Source organism: Macaca fascicularis, chromosome 3 (assembly GCF_037993035.2).
Source record: "Macaca fascicularis isolate 582-1 chromosome 3, T2T-MFA8v1.1".
In the NCBI taxonomy this organism is placed as follows: Eukaryota; Metazoa; Chordata; class Mammalia; order Primates; family Cercopithecidae; genus Macaca; species Macaca fascicularis.
Window position 1 is genome coordinate 198,501,041 of NC_088377.1, and position 21,762 is coordinate 198,522,802.

General features: G+C 41.1%; 1 protein-coding gene across 7 annotated transcripts in view; it reads left to right on the forward strand.

The window, feature by feature from the left end:
- UBE3C (ubiquitin protein ligase E3C) overlaps positions 1–21,762 on the forward strand; it is a 138,623-nt gene that overhangs the window by 69,669 nt on the left and 47,192 nt on the right. For all 7 annotated transcript variants that reach the window (XM_005551280.3, XM_045388054.2, XM_045388051.2 and 4 more), the window contains 6 exons: positions 2,803–2,960; positions 3,108–3,340; positions 12,219–12,323; positions 16,321–16,408; positions 18,838–18,935; positions 20,966–21,098. In XM_005551280.3, coding sequence (XP_005551337.3) covers positions 2,803–2,960; positions 3,108–3,340; positions 12,219–12,323; positions 16,321–16,408; positions 18,838–18,935; positions 20,966–21,098 — 815 coding nt within the window. The remainder of the gene's footprint in view (positions 1–2,802; positions 2,961–3,107; positions 3,341–12,218; positions 12,324–16,320; positions 16,409–18,837; positions 18,936–20,965; positions 21,099–21,762) is intronic.

Consider the following 21,762-nt stretch of genomic DNA (forward strand, 5'->3'; position numbering starts at 1 on the left):
GACCACATTTAAACAATCTCCAGATGGATAGTGAATTTTGGCACATCAGACATTTTGCAAATAACATCTTTATTCGTGTACCTGATTTTCAGTACTTGCTATTGTAATCAGCCAGTTTAGTTTCCCTCTTCTTGAAGATGAAGGAACCCATAGCCAGCTGGTACTTTTTCCATTAGGCATCCGTTGACTATGACATAGCAGAGATGCTTTGCCCAGAAGTCTTCAATATGGGCAGTAGGTGCTGATGTTGGCTGTTTTATAAATAATCTCAAAACAGTCTACAGTAGTATTCTGAAACCTGTTAAAGCAAGAATCCGTTCTTTTTTTTTTTTTTTTTTTTTTGAGACGGAGTCTCGCTCTGTCGCCCAGGCTGGAGTGCAGTGGCCGGATCTCACCTCACTGCAAGCTCCGCCTCCCGAGTTCACACCATTCTCCTTTCTCAGCCTCCCGAGTAGCTGGGACTACAGTCGCCCGCCACCTTGCCCGGCTAGTTTTTTGTATTTTTTAGTAGAGGCGGGGTTTCACCGTGTTAGCCAGGATGGTCTCGATCTCCTGACCTCGTGATCCGCCCGTCTCGGCCTCCCAAAGTGCTGGGATTACAGGCTTGAGCCACCACGCCCGGCCAAGAATCCGTTCTTAAGACTAAAAGCTCTTTGCAAGGGTAAGGGACATTGAACGAGGAGGAGGAGTGGTTCCCACAGGCACGCAATGTGAAAACCCTTGTTCTCAAGATCTAGACAGAGATTAGGGATTGCCTCGGGTCTCATGATGGTGAGTAATTCACCTAGCTCCCCTGAGTTATGTGTGAATCCATGTCTTCCATTACAGTAAGTTACAGACTTTTTATTTGCACATAAGTCCTTGAGATTGACCTGTTTTCAGAGGAATATTTGAGTCAGTGTTTATAGCAGAAAGAGTGGTCAGCAGAGAACTAAGAGACCTGTGTCTCGTTCGTGCCCTGTCTGCAGGACAGCATTGGCACGTATCCTTCTTGCCAATCCCACTTTTTGTGTCATCTTGGCTTCCGCAATGAGGTAGGACAGTTGTGCTTTGTCCCTTTTTGATTGTCCCTACAACGTTTAAAGTTTGGATGGATGGCATTCATTCATTAATTGATTATTACATTCAGCATAGTGCTAAATGCAGTGTGTCACAACTACAAATAGGGATCATGTATGCTCCGGTTGTGTAGCATGTGGACATAGTGTATGTTCTCTGTGGGAACAGTTTCGGGTGCACATATGGGTTCCTGTTCTCAAAGCAGTTGATGATGGCAGTGCCCTCCCCTGAACCATGTACCATGGAGACTCAAAAGCTCCAGGTGGCTCAGCCAAGCTCCTTATGGCCCTGCTAATTATAACAAGTGGTCTTACCTTCTGCTTTGCTTTCATATGTGATTTGTAGATCCTGACTCCTGGTTTCATCTCATCCACTATATACCTGTAGTTTTGTGGAAATGGATATTTGGGGAGATAAGAGAGGGATCTTGCTCTCAATGTCTGTTAACCTATGATTGATTTGACTTGGTAGAGGGGACCATGGACTTTATAGAAAGAGCTTGCAGGTGATTCTGTGTTAGCTAAATGTTCCATAAGACAAAGAACCAGACTTAAAAACGAGAGAAAAGGAAGACGTTCTAAGTGAAATAAGTCAATTTAATATATCGTAGCTCTTTTTTATTTGTTTGTTTATATTTTTGGAGACGGAGTCTCATCCTGTTTCCCAGGCTGGAATGCAATGGCATGATCTCAGCTCACTGCAACCTCTGCCTCCCAGGTTCAAGTGATTCCCCTGCCTCAGCCTCCCAAGTAGTTGGGATTACAGGCACCTGCCACCACACCCAGCTAATTTTTTGTGTCTTTAGTAGAGACGGGGTTTCACCATGTTGGCCAGGCTGGTCTTGAACTCCTGACCTTGTGATCCACCCACATCGGCCTCCCAAAGTGCTAGGATTACAGGTGTGAGCCACCACACCTGGCTTTTTTTTTTTTTCTTAACATTTTAAACTTTTTTTGAAACAGAATCTGGCTCTGTTGCCCAGGCTGGAGTGCAGTGGCACAATCTCAGCTCATGGCATCCTCCGCCTCCTGGTCTCAAGCCATTCTCCTGCCTCAGCCTCCTAAGTAACTGGGACTGTGGGCACATATCATTACACCTGGCTAATTAATTTATCATATCATAGCTCTTGATGGGTGACAGAGGCTGCTGAGTAAAGACCACCTTAGCTGCTGTGAAAGCAGGAGCAGGATGGGAGCTGGTGAATAAAGCAGACAGTGGGAGCAAGGCCACTGTAGAGAACCAAAAACTTTGTTTCTTAAGGTTCCAGTTTGGCTTCAATATTGAATAGCTTTCAGCCTTAGCAAAAGTAAGTCGCTGGATAAATTTTTCCTGAGAGCAGAATGATTTGCCTTTATTAAATATGTTGAGTAGATGGGAAGGGGGATGGTTTCCTCATAAAAGTAAAGTACATGTGTGTCTTGAATAGCGGCCTTATTAGAACTCTTCTTAGGGCCTTAGCCTGGGAATGACTGGCTCACTCTTAGTAACTTCATTATCCGGTTGATGTAGGTAGCAGGAACCTTAGTGAAGATTAATGGATTGGTATGCTATTTTATGTATTAATCTGTGCTGTTTATTAACCTGCATTGCCATGGTGACTTTACCTTGCCTTTAAGTAGTTTAATTCCTAATGCAAATGTTACTTTCCCTGATTATATTTGTTTGATGTTATGTTTTAATTAGTTCCCAAACTAAGACTAATTGTAAAGTGACTGGTTTTTTTCTTCTTTTCTTTAATTCAAGGTCTATGGTACCATTGCTTCAGGTGATATCCAGGGGTTCTCCTATGTCTTTTGAAGATTCTAGTCGAATCATCCCACTCTTTTACCTTTTTAGCTCCTTGTTTAGTCATTCACTAATTTCCATACATGATAATGAATTCTTCGGTGATCCCATAGAAGGTAAGGATTTTGAGAAACCAGTTTGCTGCTGGCCACATGGCCCATCAGTTTTCATAGACAGTAGAAAAGTTTTAAGCTTTTTAAGTCTTTCAATGTGTGTTAAAAGATGGAAAAAGAAATGATAGAAAATTGGATGGTATTTTTTAGTTGTAGGTCAAAGACAATCATCGATGATGCCTTTTACTTTAGAAGAGCTGATAATGTTGTCTCGATGCCTTCGAGATGCATGCCTGGGGATCATCAAGTTGGCTTATCCAGAAACCAAACCAGAAGTTCGAGAAGAATATATTACAGCATTTCAGAGTATTGGAGTCACTACTAGCTCTGAAATGCAACAATGCATACAGATGGAACAGAAACGATGGATTCAGTTATTTAAGGTATAGAGTATATGTATTTTTTTTGTTTGCTGACATTGAAAAATATACACATTTTTGTCTTGACCATTGCAGAGGAATAAAAATACAGGTTTGTTTCAGACATGCGTTAATTTGCAAGACCTTTTTTTTAAAAAAAAAAATACATACATGGACTTGATGTGTCTCCCAGGCTGAAGTGCAGTGACACCATCATACCCCGCTGCAGCCTGGAACTCCTGGGATCAAGCAGTCCTCTCACCTCAGCCTCCTGAGGAGCTCGGGCTACTGGCACGTGCCACCATGCCCAGCTAATTTGTTAGTTTTTTTGTAGAGCCAGAGTCTCACTGTGTTACCCAGGCTGGTCTCAAACTCCTGGCCTCATGGGTTCCTCCTGCTTCTGCCTCCCATAATGCTGGGATTATAGGCGTGAGCCACTGCAGCTGGCCTGTACAACTTTTTAATTAAGAAAAGTAATTTTAGTACCTTTGATTAAGGTAATTTAATTAACTAAAATTACTTTCATTTTAATTTACATTTGCCTCACTTAAAACTATGTTTTTAAACCTTGTTACGTGCATCTTTTCTGTGTGGCCCTAACTACTTAACTGTGATACGATGAAATATAAATACAATTTTTAAAATGTTTTTATTTTTCAGTAAATATTTCTTAGATTTTATTATTTTTTCAAACCTTTCAAAAATTGATTAACAAGGTAAAATAGGTCATTAATTTTTAATGCTAGTTGTATATAAATTATTTTAACATATCTTCATTCTTAACCAGAAAGTGAAGTTTTGAGTTACTATGGCTGGAATGTTGGCAGGAAACCACCACCAGTGAGAATGTAACTGTTGGGACGGAAAAAAAGAAAAGGAAAAGGGTGCTTGACTTCCCATGAAATTTCTGCAGCAAACACATCTAGTCAGCTAAAATCGCTCATTAAAGGAGTGAGAGCAGAAGAAGTGCATTTTCCAAATTGAATGCTGGATTTACAGTCCGTTTAATACCAGCGACCTCTCGCACACTAATGTTCAGTTCGAGTCATCAGCTGTCCCTTTGGGTCTTTTATCACTGCTTTTGTCAAGCTATCTATTTAATTGAAAGAAGTTAATTGAATGAAAATGATCAACTAAGCTTGTATTAATATTGCTAATGGAACTTTCTTCTTGGCCGTGTTTGGAGAAGGATGTCAAGCTAGACTTTAGGAAGGGCCCATTAATGCTTGCACTTACCCTGATGGGCTAATTAAGGAATGCTTATTCATCCTCCAGGTCCATGAGAGTCTCTCTCCAGCCCGTTCTGCCTGGTTTTACAACACATTTCTCTTAGGAGCATGAGCATTAGCAGCAGCAGCAGTAACTGATAATGTTTTGATTGCACTGAATACAGTCCTAATGCATCATTGAATTTATAATTTGGGCAGATTGATGTAATATATGTTTGCACAATTTATTTTAATTACCTATTTCTGTAGTCCTAAGTAAACTGGAAAGGTCACATGGTAAGCCTTTACTATATCCTTTCTTAAAGATTGACAATTTTGCAACTTTTCTATGTTAAAAAATAAGCAATCTCACCTATTTAAAACTTACAATTCTTATATAAGCTTTTCCTGGACGTGGGTGTTACAGGTAGCATGTTTGTTTTCCTTTCCATATTTGATTAAACCCTGGGGTCTTTATTAACAATAAAGCTTTCCATGATGTGGAATATCAGGTGTTGTGTATGATATCAGATCATTTCACTGTTTTATAGCACCTGTTGAGAGTTTCATAATTTCCATATGACAGCCTTATCTTTAGTATGTAGAAATCTCTGAACTTAATAATGCCATATAAGGTATTTTCCACGCTGACCTTATTTTGTTTTGGTTAAGCATTAAGTGAAGAGTTTGTACAGAATTTTTTATGCCTCAAAATGACTCCCTGCCACCTTATTAACCATTGAAGGTTTTAAGAATTGGGGTGAGGCCAGGTGTGGTGACTCACGCCTATAATCCCAGCACTTTGGGAGGCCAAGGCAGGTGGATCATGAGCTCAGGAGTTTGAGACCAACCTGGCCAACGTGGTGAAACCCCATCTCTACTAAAGATACCAAAAATTAGTTGGGCGTGGTGATCCACGCCTGTAATCCCAGCTACTGGGGAGGCTGGGGCAGGAGAATCGCTAGAACTCGGGAGGCGGAGGTTGCAATCAGCCGAGATAGCGCCACTGCACTCCAGCCTAGGCCATAGGGTGAGACTCTCTCTCAAAAAAAAAAAGAGGGTGAATGTTTACCTTTTTTTTGTTGGTGGTGGTGATCGTTTTAGGTTTGAAATAAGTTGTTCTAAGACCTTTTGAGTTTAGAATTGTTTAAAGACCTTTTTTTTTTTTTTTAAAGGATTTCTGTTCTTTGGCCTCCTGTCCCCCAAACCATTTTATGCTACCTGCTGTTGAGCTGAGCCCCCCAAAATAAAAATCACTGCATAATTTTTGAGTAATCAGCTGCTATTAGCTTTTCTTTTAAGAAAATACTATCTTTATTATGAAGATATATGAACTTACACCTCTGCAATTAACTGTGTTTTAGGCAGTATTCTAAGAGCTTTGCCTATATTCATTTAATGCAATAGTTCTGCGAGAAAGATACTGTAATTTGTTTTTACAGTTGAGGTCATGTATATGATGGTAGAACCAGCTACTATTCTACATTCCCCTTCTGAAAAGAATAAAAATATTATCAGCATTTTTCATATTATTATTGTACCAAATTTGAGTTAAAGAATTCGAGGTAGAATCAACCAAAGAAGGCAAAAGCGTTTTGCCCATGATCTCCTGCCTTCCATTGATTTTGACAGAATTGCAAATGATGAGACCTGACTCCTTCAACACCGACCATTTTCATTTTTCAGTCGTATCATGGTCCTCCCAAAGTCATTTGTGTGAGAGGCTCTGTTGGCTGGTCACAGAAACATAGAATTTTAAGTGGATAGAGTCATCTTTCTTTGTCACTATAAGAATTGAGGTCACTTTCTAAGCCCTGCCTTGACACTGCTAAAACAGTTTATGCATTTATCAAATTTATAAACTCCTCTTGAAGTGTAATTTATAGCTATAATTGCTTTAGCTTGATGAGATAGGAAATCCTGTGTTGAGATGTCTGTGTGCATCTACCAAACTTAACAGGAGTTACCTCCTGTGATAGGGAAACAGGAGGAAGTAGCAGGGAATGAGGAAGGTTCTCATGCCCTCGTTATCCATATGTCTGGAGAGAGAGAGACACCCATATTGTGAGTTTTTTACTTCCTTAGTGGTTAAGTTGTATTTTTTTCAATTCCAAAAAGCTATTTTTAAAAAGTAGTAAAGCAACAGCAGTTCTCTGTTAATATAATCCTAAAATGCGGCCATTTAGCTGTCCATGTTACAGCTAAGAGACCTAAAGCTTGTAGCGCTATGCCATAGCCTTTTCTGTTATGAAGATTTGATTCATTTTTTTGTTTTTTGACTAAAGTGGATACTATATGAAGTAATTTTATAATGTTTTAAATATGTGCTGAAGAATACTGTTTTTCAAAATACACCAGTTTTTAACCTGTTTATGCCAGAGGTTGCAAATTTTTTGTGTGAAAAATCAGGCCTTGGCCATGACCTTGAGCAGTAGAATATAAATCCCACAAGCTTAGCGTTCCAATAATGGAACACTAGGCATAAATGGGTTAACAAGTGGTAACTCAGGGCTATATAAAATTTGGTTAACCCTTGACAGCAGCAGTGCATACCAGATACTTCATGACTTTCATAGGTTAGAGTGTTTATTCTCAGTTATTTGAACATTCACAATATTCATCCCACCCATAGTGACACAGCTCTATGCTAAGGGATCGTGAATGAATTCACACTGGGTGCCTGTTCCTGCAGTATCACCATGTAATGAAGGAGACATGCATTCAGCTAATGACAGTGGGAAACAGCAAATCGCAGAGGCTGGGCCTGTGGAAGCACACAGGAGAGAAGCACCAGCTGCTGCTCACCTGACACAACTCAGTTGAGGAAAACGGTTGTTTTCCAATGAGGTCATGTTCTTAGAGCTTTTTCTGACACATTACTTTTATATATTCTTCTTATGAAGTCAAATTGTAAAAATCCATTGTCGTTTGATGTATTTCCCACATTACACATTTACTGCACTTCAGAACCTGGAAATTGTGTGCTAAGTATGCTTTGTATTTTGCTTTTTAAAGAACTAATTCATCTGGTTTCAGGACTACATCTACTCTAGAAAGAAAAAAAAAAAGAAAAATAATTAACTCAGTTGTTTGGTTTTAGTTACCAGATTTTACATATTACATTCAAGATAAAAAAGATACTTTTATTTTATGTTATGATGCAATTAGTCTTTCAGTTGCCCTTCAAAACTTGGACTATATGTGCTTTTTTGGTTGCAATACTGTATCTAAATATCCATCGTCTCCATACAGAAATGTCACAATTTAGGATTGATAGCCTTGTCGTCTAATTTATATATACATTTGTGATAATATAGCTAGTGCTTAAGAATATTTCTCCAAGGTCAGTTAAGCAAGACTTTCTTATGATCATCATTGCCATGAACTCTCAAACATAGAGATCTTGTGAAAACAGTGCCTGTTAATTTATAATGTTTACCCTGAACAGTTGCCAAGTGTGATTTTTATAAGGAGTTGGTATGTTTCTAAGCAGTTATCTACTTGATCTTTTTAATATTGGGGTTAAGGGAAACTTGGTTACAGCATCACCTATTTTTTATTCAAATGGCACATTAAAATCGAGCATGTGTAACAGTTGTGCACCTTTGTGGGTTTTTGTTGGTTTTTTTTTTTTTTTTTTTTTGAGACAGGGTTTCGTTCTGTTGCCCAGGCTGGAGTACAGTGGCTCGATCTCATTGCAACCTCCACCCCCCAGGCTCAAATGATTCTTTCACCTTGGCCTCCTTAGTAGCTGGGACTCAAGCATGCGCCACCACACCTGGCTAATTTTTGTATTTTTTGTAGAGATGGGGTTTCGCCATGTTACCCAAGCTGGTGTTAAACTCCTAGGCTCAAGTGATCTGTCTGCCTCGGCCTCCCAAAATGCTAGGATTACAGGTGTGAGCCACCATGCCTGGCAGTGTGTGCGTTTCTGAATAAATTTATTGGTACTTGAATAATGTATTTTCTGCATTTATTTAATGTAATGTTTTGATCTAGCGTGGAAGAACTTGAGAGGAGGGACAAGAGTTAACACATCAGATGAACATAATGCTGTTGTATTTCAGAACTTAAAATCCACTAAAATTGTGTATATTGCGCTAGATACAGCTAGTTGTTCCAATGTTTGCTATCTTATTTCGTATAACTTACCACACTGGTTCTCAAGTCATAACTACCTATCAGAGTCATCTGGGGGAGCAGTGGAAAACTTGACTGGCTCCACCTCAGACGAATTGAATTCGAGTCAGTGATGGCGGCATGCCCGTGGTGGGCTTTTCATAGTACTCCAGGTGATTCTAAAATGCAGCAAAGGTTAAGAGCCACAGGCTCTAACTCACTTTGAGCAGATGTAGTCACTTCATGTGATTTGGGCATGGTTGCCCCTACGAACTTTCCCTTTTTGGTGCTAGATACTTGTAGAGCAGTTGAGTTTGTGATTCTGAAAGTGAATGTGGAAAAAAGGAATGTGTTAAGGTGTTTCGAGATCACAAAATGGATCCAGTCAAATTTTCATGTTTATATTTTTCATTAAAAACTTAGGAGAAAAATAGTTGATGTAAAGGAGGGAAAAATGTTCTTAGTTGAATTTTAAGGTTTGGTATTTGATATTCTAAATAAGTATATTTTGGGAATTGGTCCAGGACTAGTCATGCCATATTTAGCAAATAAAAAGACAGGTCACCTAGTTAAAAATTGAATTACGGATAAATCACAATTACTTTAAAAAATGTAATTATGTCCCATGCAATATTGTGGACATACTTTAAAGAAAGCAATATTTTGGACATATTTATACTAAAAATATATTATTTGATATAAATAAATATAAATATATTTGATGTTTATTAAACCATGCCTTACCACAGTGCCTTCTATCTTGATATCCTGTCCTTAACATCGCTCCCTTGGCTGGACTCACTTTTTTACCTTCTCCTTTCCTCCTCCTTTCTCCCCATCTCCCTCCACCCCCTTTTTTTGATTCACCAAGAATCCATGGTAGTACTGGCATGTTATATTGGTAACATGTAGTTACTTCTTTTTTCATATTTAGGATTGGAAATATGAAAGAGGATACACTATATTGAAATTTTTAACATTTAATTTTATAAAAATTTAGTAGAAGAATGTGAGAACTCGTCTCATATAATTTGATAATGTTTGTAATCTGTAGAAAATATATGTTCTCATGAACAGAGATTGAATAGAAATAGATATCTAGGAGTTAGGCAGACCTGATCTTTCCCTTGCCCGACCTGGAGCAAGTTACCCCCTCAATAAAGCTAAGTTTCCTTGGGGATGATAAATTCATAGGGACCCCAGGATTCCGTGGGATGATGCAGTTAAATATGTAAATATGTCAGAAAGCATGACTTTTGTTAACAGTTGGGGTGATTATGAAAGGGCCAGTTTCAGCATGGTAACTATTAAATCTAGATTTAAAGTATCAATTTAATTGGTCATAAAAATGGAAAGACCAGACACGATCATCTTCAAACAAAAAGATTGTACTTCTGTTACTGTTGGAAGGGTGTGTGTTGTGTGTGTACTACCTGAATTTATCCCATACAAGGATAGCACATGTAATTAGCATAGCTCAGTGAGATTTCATCTTTCCTTTTGAAGAGTAAAATGAATGACTTTCAAGAATTACTGTATTAGGTCAATGACAGTACTTTGTTTCAGCCAAACAGTTAACCAGACAGAACCAGTAATGAGGTTCTCCCCAGTCTGCCTAGGCTGCATAAGAAACCATTAATTGTAAGATGTTGTGTGTGCAGCTGAGCCCCTGAGCAACACCACGGAGTCAAGGGTCAAGGAATAACTGACTCCACTTTACCCTGATTACTTAGCTAAACATTTCCACTCGTTTAAGAAGGATGGTATTTCCATAGCGTTGTGATAGGTTTTAAAATGCCACAAGATAATCGCCACTTCTGAATTGGTAAGAAATATCCACCACTTATAAAGGTGTATCTTTGATCTTGAGTGGGTTTTTACTATGCAGTTTTATCTGCATGAGCGAATTGCTCAAATAACACTTTTTCTCTGTCGATGGGTAGGTCATTCAAGGGGTGTCCACATTGCAGTGGCCTGAGATATCAACCCAAGTACCCTTCGCTTTTTTCCTTAGGCACACAGAATTTCTGGTATCCCTGCATGCCTTGGATTTGCATTTCATAAAATAAGCATTTGTATTTCATTGTATGTAAATGCTAAATTACGGAATTTTAAAGGGAAATCTCAACGATTGTGTGATCTTTATAATGTATCTAATATATCCATTATATATTAGATATATTATAAATTTATATATTATATATACTAGATACATAGTATATATTTATAATTACAAATTATATAATATATAAATTATTATAAATTAGTATATATTAGAAATCTTATTTCTAATCTATCTGGTGGGTATATTATAAATCAGGTTGTCCTCATTTTGTTTTTTCTGTGATGATTTCCATTGTCTTTAATTAGAGGTAGCATGCGTACAGACAGGCCTGGCCAACTTTTTCAGAAAACGCTGTCTTGAGCTCTGTAGTAGTTACATGATCAGTCCTGGTTGTAGACATTTAAAATGTTGGATTTACAATTTTGGTTTATCTTTGTTTATTACAAAATGCATTTCTATTCGATAGAGAACTTTAGGTCTTTTTAAAGTAGTGCTATTAGATCTCTTTAATCATATATTATAAAATTTACAATTATTGATCCCAAGTCAGTCATTTAGTACCTGCTAGGTTCCAAGGTGGCTAGTTGGATTCTATTTGTGAGGAACTCACTGCACAACCAGAGAGGAACTGTTCTGAAGGAATATTGTAGTTTTTTAAAGCCATGATAAAATACTAACTTGTGATGATATAACGAACTGTGTCCAGGCCAGACTGTTTGGAGAGGTTATCAAGGAGATCAGACTCGATTTTTCTAGAGTTATGATCACAAACCTAACTTCATTTGCTTATGTGAGGCAAATGCTGAAATTGTTTTTCTCTTTGGGAGATGTGACAGTGATGTCTGGGGTGCTGCTTTTTTCCCCTAGTGCCCTTAGTACATTGTTTCTCAGAAAACTCAGAAATGCTATTTCAGGAAAAAGTTTTACAAAATTACATAACTTAAAGGTATCTTTCATTAGAACTCAGATGAGCTAAGACATTTCCAAATTCAGGGGGGTGGGAGTTGTTTGTTTTTAATATTTTAGGTTTGGGGGTACATGTGAAATCTTGTTACGTAGATAAACGTGTCGTCGGAGTTTGTTGTACACATCATTAGGTCACTCAGGTATTAAACTTGGTCCCCAGGAGTCATCTTTTCTGCCCTCTCCCTCCTCCCACCCTCTCCCTTCAAGTTGATCCCAGTGTCTGTCCTTTCCTTCTTTGTGTTCATGAGTTCTTATCATTTAGCTGCCACCAAATTTGTGTTTCAAAGCTTAATCACCACCTCCGTTGTAACTTAAAAAATTATCGTGTCCATGTATTCGTGTTTGTTGTTCTGCACGTATTGGCAGATAACTGCTTTGTGTACATTACTGTGATGGAAGCCCTTTTCTGTGAGCGGGTTTGGTGTCCGGCTCCACTGGGTGCCTGCACCACCGCTGTGCGCTCCTCCCTAGTGAATGTATTGCTCACTGTGCGTTGTGGCTGCCGAGCTCACGTGTGTGACACGGATTTGTTCTTTCTTTTCAGGTTATCACCAATCTAGTGAAAATGTTGAAGTCCAGAGACACTAGGAGAAATTTTTGTCCTCCAAACCACTGGCTGTCAGAACAAGAAGATATTAAAGCAGATAAGGTGATATTGAAAGATCTTTTTAATATTTATCATTAAAAATATACGTTCAGCTTGTGTTTTTCTGGGGGAGAAGAATTAAGCCCTTTAAAATTATTTTTCTATGACTTATACGACTAGTAACGGTAAACCTTATTACTAACTCTTACGCCAACTTCTTAATGGGACATACAGTAGTATCATTGACTTAAAATGATATTCTGAGTTATCCTCAATTTTCCTTTTTAACCTGAGATTATATTAAAGCCTAGTAATTCTTTGTTGAGGTTGAAAAATACTTTGCTTTTATTAGTATTAATGTATGTCTAGTACTTAAAAGAGATGGGTCTTGTGCCTAATTTTTGTGTTTTTTGTTTTGAGACGGAATCTTGCTATGTTTGCTCGTGGTGGTCTCGAACTCCCGGCCTGAAGGGATCCTCCCACCTTGGCTTCCCAGAGTGCTGGGATTACAGACGTGAGCCACCACACCAATCTTTTATCCTTGATTTTCTGAAAGAACAGACACAAATTTGAATATTACTAACACCTACATCCAAAGCAGATTCAGTAGTATGATACGTTAGTAAAAAATTTAAGTGGCTAGGCGCGGTGGCTAATGCCTGTAATCCCAGCACTATGGGAGGCCGAGACGGCAGATCACTTGAAGCCAGAAGTTCAAGACCAGCCTGGCCAACGTGGCGAAACCCTGTATCTCTACTGAAAATGCAAAAATTAGCCGGGTGTGGTGGCAGGCACCTGTAATCCTAGCTACTCGGGAGGCTGAGGCAGGAGAATCGCTTGAACCCGGGAGGCGGAGGTTGCAGTAAGCTGAAGCTGTGCCATTGCACTCCATCCTGGGCCACAAAAGTGAAACTGTCTCAAAAAATAATAAAATATAAAAAAAAGAGGCCGATCATGGTTGCTCACTTCTGTAATCCCAGCACTTTGGGAGGCCAAGGTAGGCAGATCACCTGAGGTTGGCTAAGCTCGAGACCAGCTTAGCCAACATGGCGAAACCCCGTTTCTACTAAAAATACAAAAATTAGCCAGGCGTGGTGGCAGATGCCTGTAATCCCAGCTACTCGGGAGGCTAAGGCAGGAGAATCACTTGAACCCGGGAGTCAGAGGTTGCAGTGAGCTGAGACCGCGCCATTGCCCTCTAGCCTGGGTGACAAGAGTAAAATTCCGTCTCAAAAAAAGAAAGAAAAATGAAAGAAAATACAAATATTAGCCGGGCATGGTAAGTGTCCCCCTGTAGTCCCAGCTACTGGGGAGGCTGAGGTATGAGAATCCCTTGAGCCCTGGAAGCAGAGGTTGCAGTGAGCCGAGATCGTGCCACTACACTCCAACCTGGGTGACAGAGCGAGATTCTGTCTCCAAAAAAACAAAAAATGTAAGTGATGTTAACAGAGGGACATAGGGTATATTCAGTTTTGTTCTTGAGAAAAAGTCGTAACTGGATAGAATCTTTGGAGTAGGAGATGGAGTGGTGGAGGGTATAAAAGAAACCATGTCAGCCAGGCACGGTGGCTCATGCCTATAATCCCAGCACTTTGGGAGGCCAAGGTGGGTGGATTGCCTGAGCTCAGGAATTTGCGACCAGCCTTGGCAACATGGTCAAACCCAGTCTCTACTAAAATACAAAAAATTAGCCGGGCATGGTGGTGTGCGCCCATAGTCCCAGCTACTTGGGACTGAGGCTGAGGCTGGAGAATCACTTGAACCCAGGATGTGGAGGTTGCAGTGAGCTGAGATCGCACCACTGCACTCCAGCCTGGGCGACAGAGCAAGACTCCATCTCAAAAAAGAAAAAAAAAAAAAAAGAAACCACATCACAGAAATATTAGAGGAGAGAAAGCAGGAGTGTTTTAGAAAAATTTTATAAGCATGACTGTCCTCATGAGATATTTGGGAGTTAAGCCTGTTGCTTCTGACTCTGCCCACTGACAAGGTATAGCAATGGTGGCAGATCCCGCGGCAGTGAACAGCTCCGGGACCCAGGCCGGGGTCACTTCACAGCAAAAGAAGCAGTCCTGGCACGGTGCTTGGTTCCAGGTCTGGGAGGCCCCTACAAGATGGGTGTAGAATGTTCTGTCATGCTGGAGAGCCAGGAAGCCATTGCAGGGTGGCTGGGGCTGGGAGACAGGGTTAGGAGCCTGTCTGTAGCTGGTCATGGGCAGAAACTTGAAGCATTCATGAAAGCAGCTAACTCTTGAGTTTGCAAGGACGCTAACAAAACCTCATCGTCGTATTTGTAGGATGCAAAGGAACCGTCTCATTATTTTGAATACTGTTTTGAAAAAAGAAATACTCAATTTATAAACTGTACCTCAGGCAGAACAGATAATTGATGATGTGTGATCTTTTGCATAGAAGTATTCCAGCCAATACTACGTGAAAATGATTTTTGCAAAATGGAATCAGCCTGTTGCAGGCTCTGGTGAAGGAGATGACCAGGGCGGTGCCACTCCAGGTGCAGCACTTGTCTGGGGTCTGCTGGTCTGAGATGGTGTGTTGGCCTCCCAGGAGAGGAGGGTCTGGGCCCAGAATGCAAATGACTGCACCTCTTCCTCACTCCAGAAAGTTGTGCGATGGGAAGATGTCAGCTGAACCCAGCAGTGTGTTTAGCGATTTAATTGATTTACATTTTGGCACAAGTCCCTTATCTCATCACCAACTGGTAGTATACAGTGCACACACCCACACTCGAAGTAGGTTTCACCTCTGCAGTGATAAGCAGAGATGGGGGCCTCTCGATGAACAAGCATCCCACAACCTAGGAAACGTTCTCACCAGAACGTTAAATCTAAATGTGGTGGAACCTCTACATCTAACTACAAAATTACAGGAAACAGAGGGGTTAGAAGTACATCTTTAACAACACCATGAGGGTGCAATTAGCAAAATCTAGATTATGGGAAATTTTACAGGATAAAAATTTCTTCGTTAAAAATTGCAAGGGTGGCTGGACGCGATGGCTCACACCTGTAATCCCAGCACTTTGGGAGGTCGAGGTGGGCAGATCGCCTGAGGTCAGTTCGAGACCACCCTGGCCAACATGGTGAAACCCCATCTCTACTAAAAATAAAAAAGTTAGCCGGGCATAGTGGCATGCGCTGGTAATCCCAGCTACTTGGGAGGCTGAGGCAGGAGAATCGCTTGAACTTGGGAGGCAGAGGTTGCAGTGAGCCAAGATCAGGCCACTGCACTCCAGCCTGGGCAACAGTGAATGAGACTCCATCTAAAAAGAAAAAAAATTACAAGGGCCAACCAGGCGTGATGGCTCATGCCTGTAACCCAGGCACTTTGGGATGCTGAGGCGGGTGGATTGCTTAAGCTCAGAAGTTCAAGACCAGTCTGGGCAAGATAGCAAAACTCCATCTCTACAAAATATACAAAAATTCACCAGGCGTGGTGGTATACACCTGTAGTCCCAGCTACTCGGGAGGCTGAGGTGGGAGGATCACTTGAAACCAGGAGGTGGAGGTCGCGGTGAGCTGAGGTTGCACCACTGCATTCCAGCCTGGGTGACAGAGTGAGATCCTGTATCAAAAAGTAAAAAATTGCAAGGACCAAAAATAAGGGATGAGAGGAACTGACAGATGAAAAATAAGAGAAAATATACTATGTCTGTTTTATTTGAATACTGCCACAACCAAATGGAAAAAAAAAAAAACTAGAAAGTGAATCTTTGATGATAATTTTTAAGGTGATCTATTTTGCTTCACAAAGCAATTATATTGTTTTACTATGTTTAGATATTATGCATCATTAAATAAAACAATTAGAGATTTCTTTGGGGTGTATTAGAAAACATAGTTAACTGTAGAAGTATGAAAGGACAGCCAGTGTGAGAGAGGACTTGAAAAGGTAGTCCAAAAGGGGACATGAAGGGATGAGGTCAGAGAGAGGGCCCAGTCCATAGTAGAGAAGTGTCCAACACCAATTCTGTTCAAGTGTGATCAGGTCAAAGTGTGTGCTAGAGCACAGGGGAGTTCTGAACCAGGATTGCCCCCGACAGGTCACTCAGCTCTATGTGCCAGCATCCAGACATGTGTGGAGGTTCCGGCGGATGGGGAGGATAGGCCCGCTGCAGTCCACCCTGGACGGTGAGTTCTCTAGGACACAGGGTTACTGAGGTATGAATTACACACTGTCACATTCACTCCTTTAATTTACAGAGCGGTAAACTCATACAGCATGTCACCCCACCAGGAGCTACCATGTAGAAAAGTCATCACCCCCAAAATTGCCTCTGGCTCCATTGCGGCCACCTCTTCAGCAGCCACTCATTTCTGTTTCGTCCTGTCACTTTGCCTTTTGCAAAAGGCCTCCAAGGGGAACCATGCTGTGTAGTCTGCTCCTGGCTCCTTTTGGTCAGCACAGTGCATTTGAGGGTGCTGTGTGGGTTGGTTGCTCCCTCTGTTGCTCAGCTGTATTCCAGTGTGGGGATGCACCACAGTTTGTGAATCCATTAATTCGTTGAAAGACATTTGGTTTTTTTTTTTTCCAGTCTCTGGGAATGTGAGTACACTTGCTATAAACATCTATGTACAGGTTTTTCTGTGAACATACATTTTGTTTGACATGGAGTAAGTTTCACTGGGAGTAAGAATCCTGAGACATTTGGCAAGTTGATGTTTAACTTGATGAGAAGCTGCAGAACTGTGCTCCAGGGTGGCTGCACCGCTTTGCGTTCAGACCAGCAATTAATGAGAGCCCCTGTTGCTCCCAGTCCTCACTGGCAATTATAGTTGTCATTTTGAAAAGAATTTTATGGGCGGGGCGTGGTGGCTCACTCCTGTAATCCCCATCACTTTAGGAGTTCGAGGTGGGCGGATCGCGAGGTCAGGAGTTCAAGACCAGCCTGACGAGCATAGTAAAACCCCATCTCTACTAAAAATACAAAAAAGTAGCTGGGCGAGTGGTGGACACCTGTAATCTCAGCTACTTGGGAGGCTGAGGCAGGAGAATCGCTTGAACCCAGGAGGCAGAGGTTGCAGTGAGCCAAGATCACGCCACTGCACTCCAGCCTGGATGACAATACAAGACTATATAAAAAAAAAAAATTATCCATTATAAAAGGTGGGAAATGATATCATATTGTGGTTTTAATTTGTATCTGCCAGCCAACTAATGATATTCAGCATCTTTTTCATGAATTTGATTTTTTCTTTTGGTTTTTTTTCTTTTTTTAGAGACAGTCTCACCGTGTTGCTCAGGCTGGAGCGCAGTGGTGCAATCACGGCTCACTGCAGCCTTGACTTCCTGGGCTTCGGTGATCTTCATGCCTTAGCCTCCACAGTAGTTGTGACCACAGGCATGTGCCACCACACCTGGCCAATTTTTTATTTTATTTTTTTGTAGAGTTGGAATCTGCATATGTTGCCCAGGCTGACCTTTAACTCCTGGGCTCAAGGGATCTTCCCACCTTGGCCTCCCAAAGTACTATGATTACAGGTGTGAGCCACTGCACACTGCCTGTGAACATGTTTTTTAGTTATTGAATTTTGAGAGTTACAAAGCTATTCTGGATATAGTTTATCAGATATGTATTTGCAAATATTTTGTCCCAATCTGTGGCTTGTCTTTTTCTTTTCTTAGCAGTGTCTTTCAAGGAGGAGAAGTTTTAAATTTGATAGAATCCCATTTACCTTTTTTTTCTTTAATGAAATTGTGCTTTTGATATGATGTCTCAGATACCTTCACGTAACACTTTACTTTTTTTTTCCTTTTTTTTTTTTTTTTTGAGACAGGATCTTACTGTGTCACCAGGCTGGAGTGCAGTGGTGCAATCGCAGCTCACTGCAGCCTTGAACTCCGCAGTCTCAGGCAGTCCTCTCACCTCAGCCTCCTGCATTGCTGGGACTATAGGTGTGTGCCACCATGCCCAGCTAGTTTTTAAAAAAATTTTTTTGTAGAGGCAAGGTTTCTCTGTGTTGCTCAGTTTCTCAAACTCCTGAGCTCAAGGGATCCTCTCGCCTCAGCCTCGGATTACAGGCATAATTTGCCATCCCCAGCTCCTTGAAATGAGTTTTAAGAGGCCAATTTATGATTTATTGTTGGAAAGGAATGGGATACGCGTTTATTCGTGAAATACTGCCTGGGGCCCACTGTGTATACAACCTTCTCCCAGGCACGATCTCATGCACACACGCCTGGTCTGGGAGGATGGTTGTTGCCATAGTAGGAGAAGAAAGGACATGCCGAATCTGGCTGCGGTCGGGTCTCACCGCGAGTGCTCGGGCTAGCTGTGCACTTGAGACATGCTAGACAGCGGGAGCAGAAGTGTAGTTCTTGATGAGGACATCTTTAGTGTTCGATCACGGTGTGTATTGGGAGCTACTGCAGACTTCTATGCTGATCCCGCACTGTGCGTGGCTCGTGGGTCTGCCTGAGGCGGGGGTGTTTTCCTGGAACTGGATTTAGATAAATGAGTTAATCAGGATGATTTCATGAGCCTTCACCTTAATAATTGTCAGTGGGAATGCAACGGAAAGTGCAAGTGAACTAATTAAGGTTTTAAAATGTGTTGTAGTGGGTTTGGAGTCCCCGCCGCTGTCTGTGTCTGAGGAAAGACAGCTTGCCGTCTTGACAGAGTTGCCTTTTGTGGTTCCATTTGAGGAACGAGTAAAGGTATGCAATTTGGTTTATTTATTGTCACTACGTATCATATTAGTGTTAAGAAATTAACACACCCACCAAAGAAATCTCTAAAGGTGCCTAGTGCCTAGCTGATTACATAACATACTTTCTCATTAGGTTGAAATAGGTAAGAATGATTTATAAAACCCAACTAGATACCTCTTTTTACAAACAAAGTATTTTCTTAGTTACAACTGGTGGAAAGCCCTTTTACACTATAGATTTCTTATAACAAGGGTCTAACGTCATTTTTCTCTATTAAATTTTGCATTGTTTGGCCAGGTACAGTGGCTCATGCCTGTAATCCCAGCACTTTGGGAGGCCGAGGCAGGCAGATCGAGCCCGTGGGTTTAAGACCAGCCGGGCCAACATAGCAAAACCCTGTCTCTACAAAGAATACAAAAGTTAGTTGGGCATGGTGGCGTGCAGCTGTAGTCCCACCTACTCGGGATGCTGAGGTAGGAGAATCATTTGAGCCTGGGAGGCAGAGGTTGCAGTGAGCCAAGATGGCGCCACTTACACTCCAGCCTGGGCAACAAAGCAAGATCCTGTCTCAAAGGGGGGAAAATATTTTGCATTGTTTTTGAAAATGCCAATTTTTTGTGAAGATACGCTTCTGTACATTCATGTTTAAGTTATTTATCAGATTTTATTTTTATTTTTCTGAGATGGGATCTCACTCTGTCACCTGAGCTAGAAAGCAGCACTGTGATCATAGCTCAATGCAGCATCAAACTTCTGGCCGCAAGCCACCATCTCACCTAAAGTGCTGGGATTACAGGCATCACCCACTGCACCCGGCCTGGAAACACAACTTTTTTTTTTTTTTTTTTTTTTTTTTTTTTTTTTGAGATGGAGTCTCCTCTGTCGCCAGGCTGGAGTGCAGTGGTATGATCTTGGCTCACGACCTCTGCGTCCCAGGTTCAAGCGGTTCTCCTGCCTCAGCCTCCCAAGTAGCTAGGACTACAGGCACGTGTCACCACACCGGCTAATTTTTTGTATTTTTAGTAGAAACGGGGTTTCACCGTGTTAGCCAGGATGCTCTCGATCTCCTGACCTTGTGATCTGCCCACCTCCCGAAGTGCTGGGATTACAGGCGTGAGCCACCGCGCCCGCCACTTTACTTTTTATAAAAAAAGAAATGGACAAATATCTTAATTCCTTGTCTGGTGTCTTGGATGTACAAAATTTTGTTTATATATGTTTCCACATTTTAAAATGTTTTGTTTTTATTTGTCAATTATTTTTACCAAATTTCTGAAGATTAGCTGGTTCCGTTCTCCAGTAATGGCTTCAAGAGTGTATTTTTTAGGCCTGTACACTCTGTTTATATGGTGAACAAAAGAGTTTCTTTTGAAGCTCTTCATGTCCCTTCACGAAACCCTCCCTGCACGTGCATACACACTCACACACTGTCTCTCTCTCTGTCTCTCTCACTCACTCACGTAATTCCTGAGCTCCCTCTACTGGATTTTTAACATCAAAAAGATTATTTGAATTTTGTCATAGAGATATTTCTACTAGTGTTAGTATACAGCTTTTACAAAGCTGTTCTACGTAAGTTTTTATAAAGGATTTATAAATGAAAATATTCTATAGCATGGGGTTTTAATTTTAATTTTAATTTATTTTATTTTTGAGACAGTCTCACTCTGTCACCCAGGCCTGAGTGCAGCGGTGTAGTCTCAGCTCACTGCAACCTCTGCCTCCCGGGTTCACGAGATTCTCGTGCCTCAGCCTCCCAAGTAGCTGGGATTACAGGCATGAACCACAGTGCCTGGCTGGATTTTTAAAGTTTATTTTTAACTGGGCAAAGGAGCAACATTCGAAATATTTAAATATGATATACATTATATATTATCTATATATTTATTGATAGAAATCACTATTTGATACCTTGACTATTAGCATTTATTTCAGAATTTATGAAGATACAAAGATAAGATTTAGCAGTTTATTCTTTGGTAACTTGTAACAGGTCTTTTGTTCCTAATAACCTTACAGCTTTCCTTGTTTGTTAGATCTTTCAGAGGTTGATTTATGCAGATAAGCAAGAAGTTCAAGGAGATGGTCCATTTCTGGATGGAATTAATGTCACAATAAGAAGAAATTACATTTATGAAGATGCTTATGACAAACTTTCTCCAGAAAATGGTATATATAATTCTCTAGATGTCTTATTTGGCAGATGGAGGCTAGGGAATTGCTTTAGAAAATGGTGGTGGTTTAAAAATTTGTGTCCATCATCTTGTTCCATAATGACTTAAAAACTGAAATGTGCGGCTGGGCATGGCAGCTCACAGTTATAATCCCGGCACTTTGGGAGGCTGAGGCGAGAGGATTGCTTGAGCTCAGGAGTTAGAGGCCAGCCTGGGCAACGTACTGAGACCCTGCCTTGACAAAAAAAAAAAAAGTGGGCCGGGCGCGGTGGCTCAAGCCTGTAATCCCAGCACTTTGGGAGGCCGAGACGGGCGGATCACGAGGTCAGGAGATCGAGACCATCCTGGCTAACACGGTGAAACCCCGTGTCTACTAAAAATAATACAAAAAACTAGCCGGGCGAGGTGGCAGCGCCTGTAGTCCCAGCTACTCGGGAGGCTGAGGCAGGAGAATGGCGTAAACCCAGGAAGCGGAGCTTGCAGTGAGCTGAGATCCGGCCACTGCACTCCAGCCTGGGCGACAGAGCGAGACTCCGTCTCAAAAAAAAAAAAAAAAAAAAGTGAGCTTATCTGGGTATATTAGTGTGCTCCTGTTGTCTGCGCTCTGCAAAAGGCTGAGGCGGGAGGATGACTTGAGCCTGGGAGGTCAAGGCTGCAGT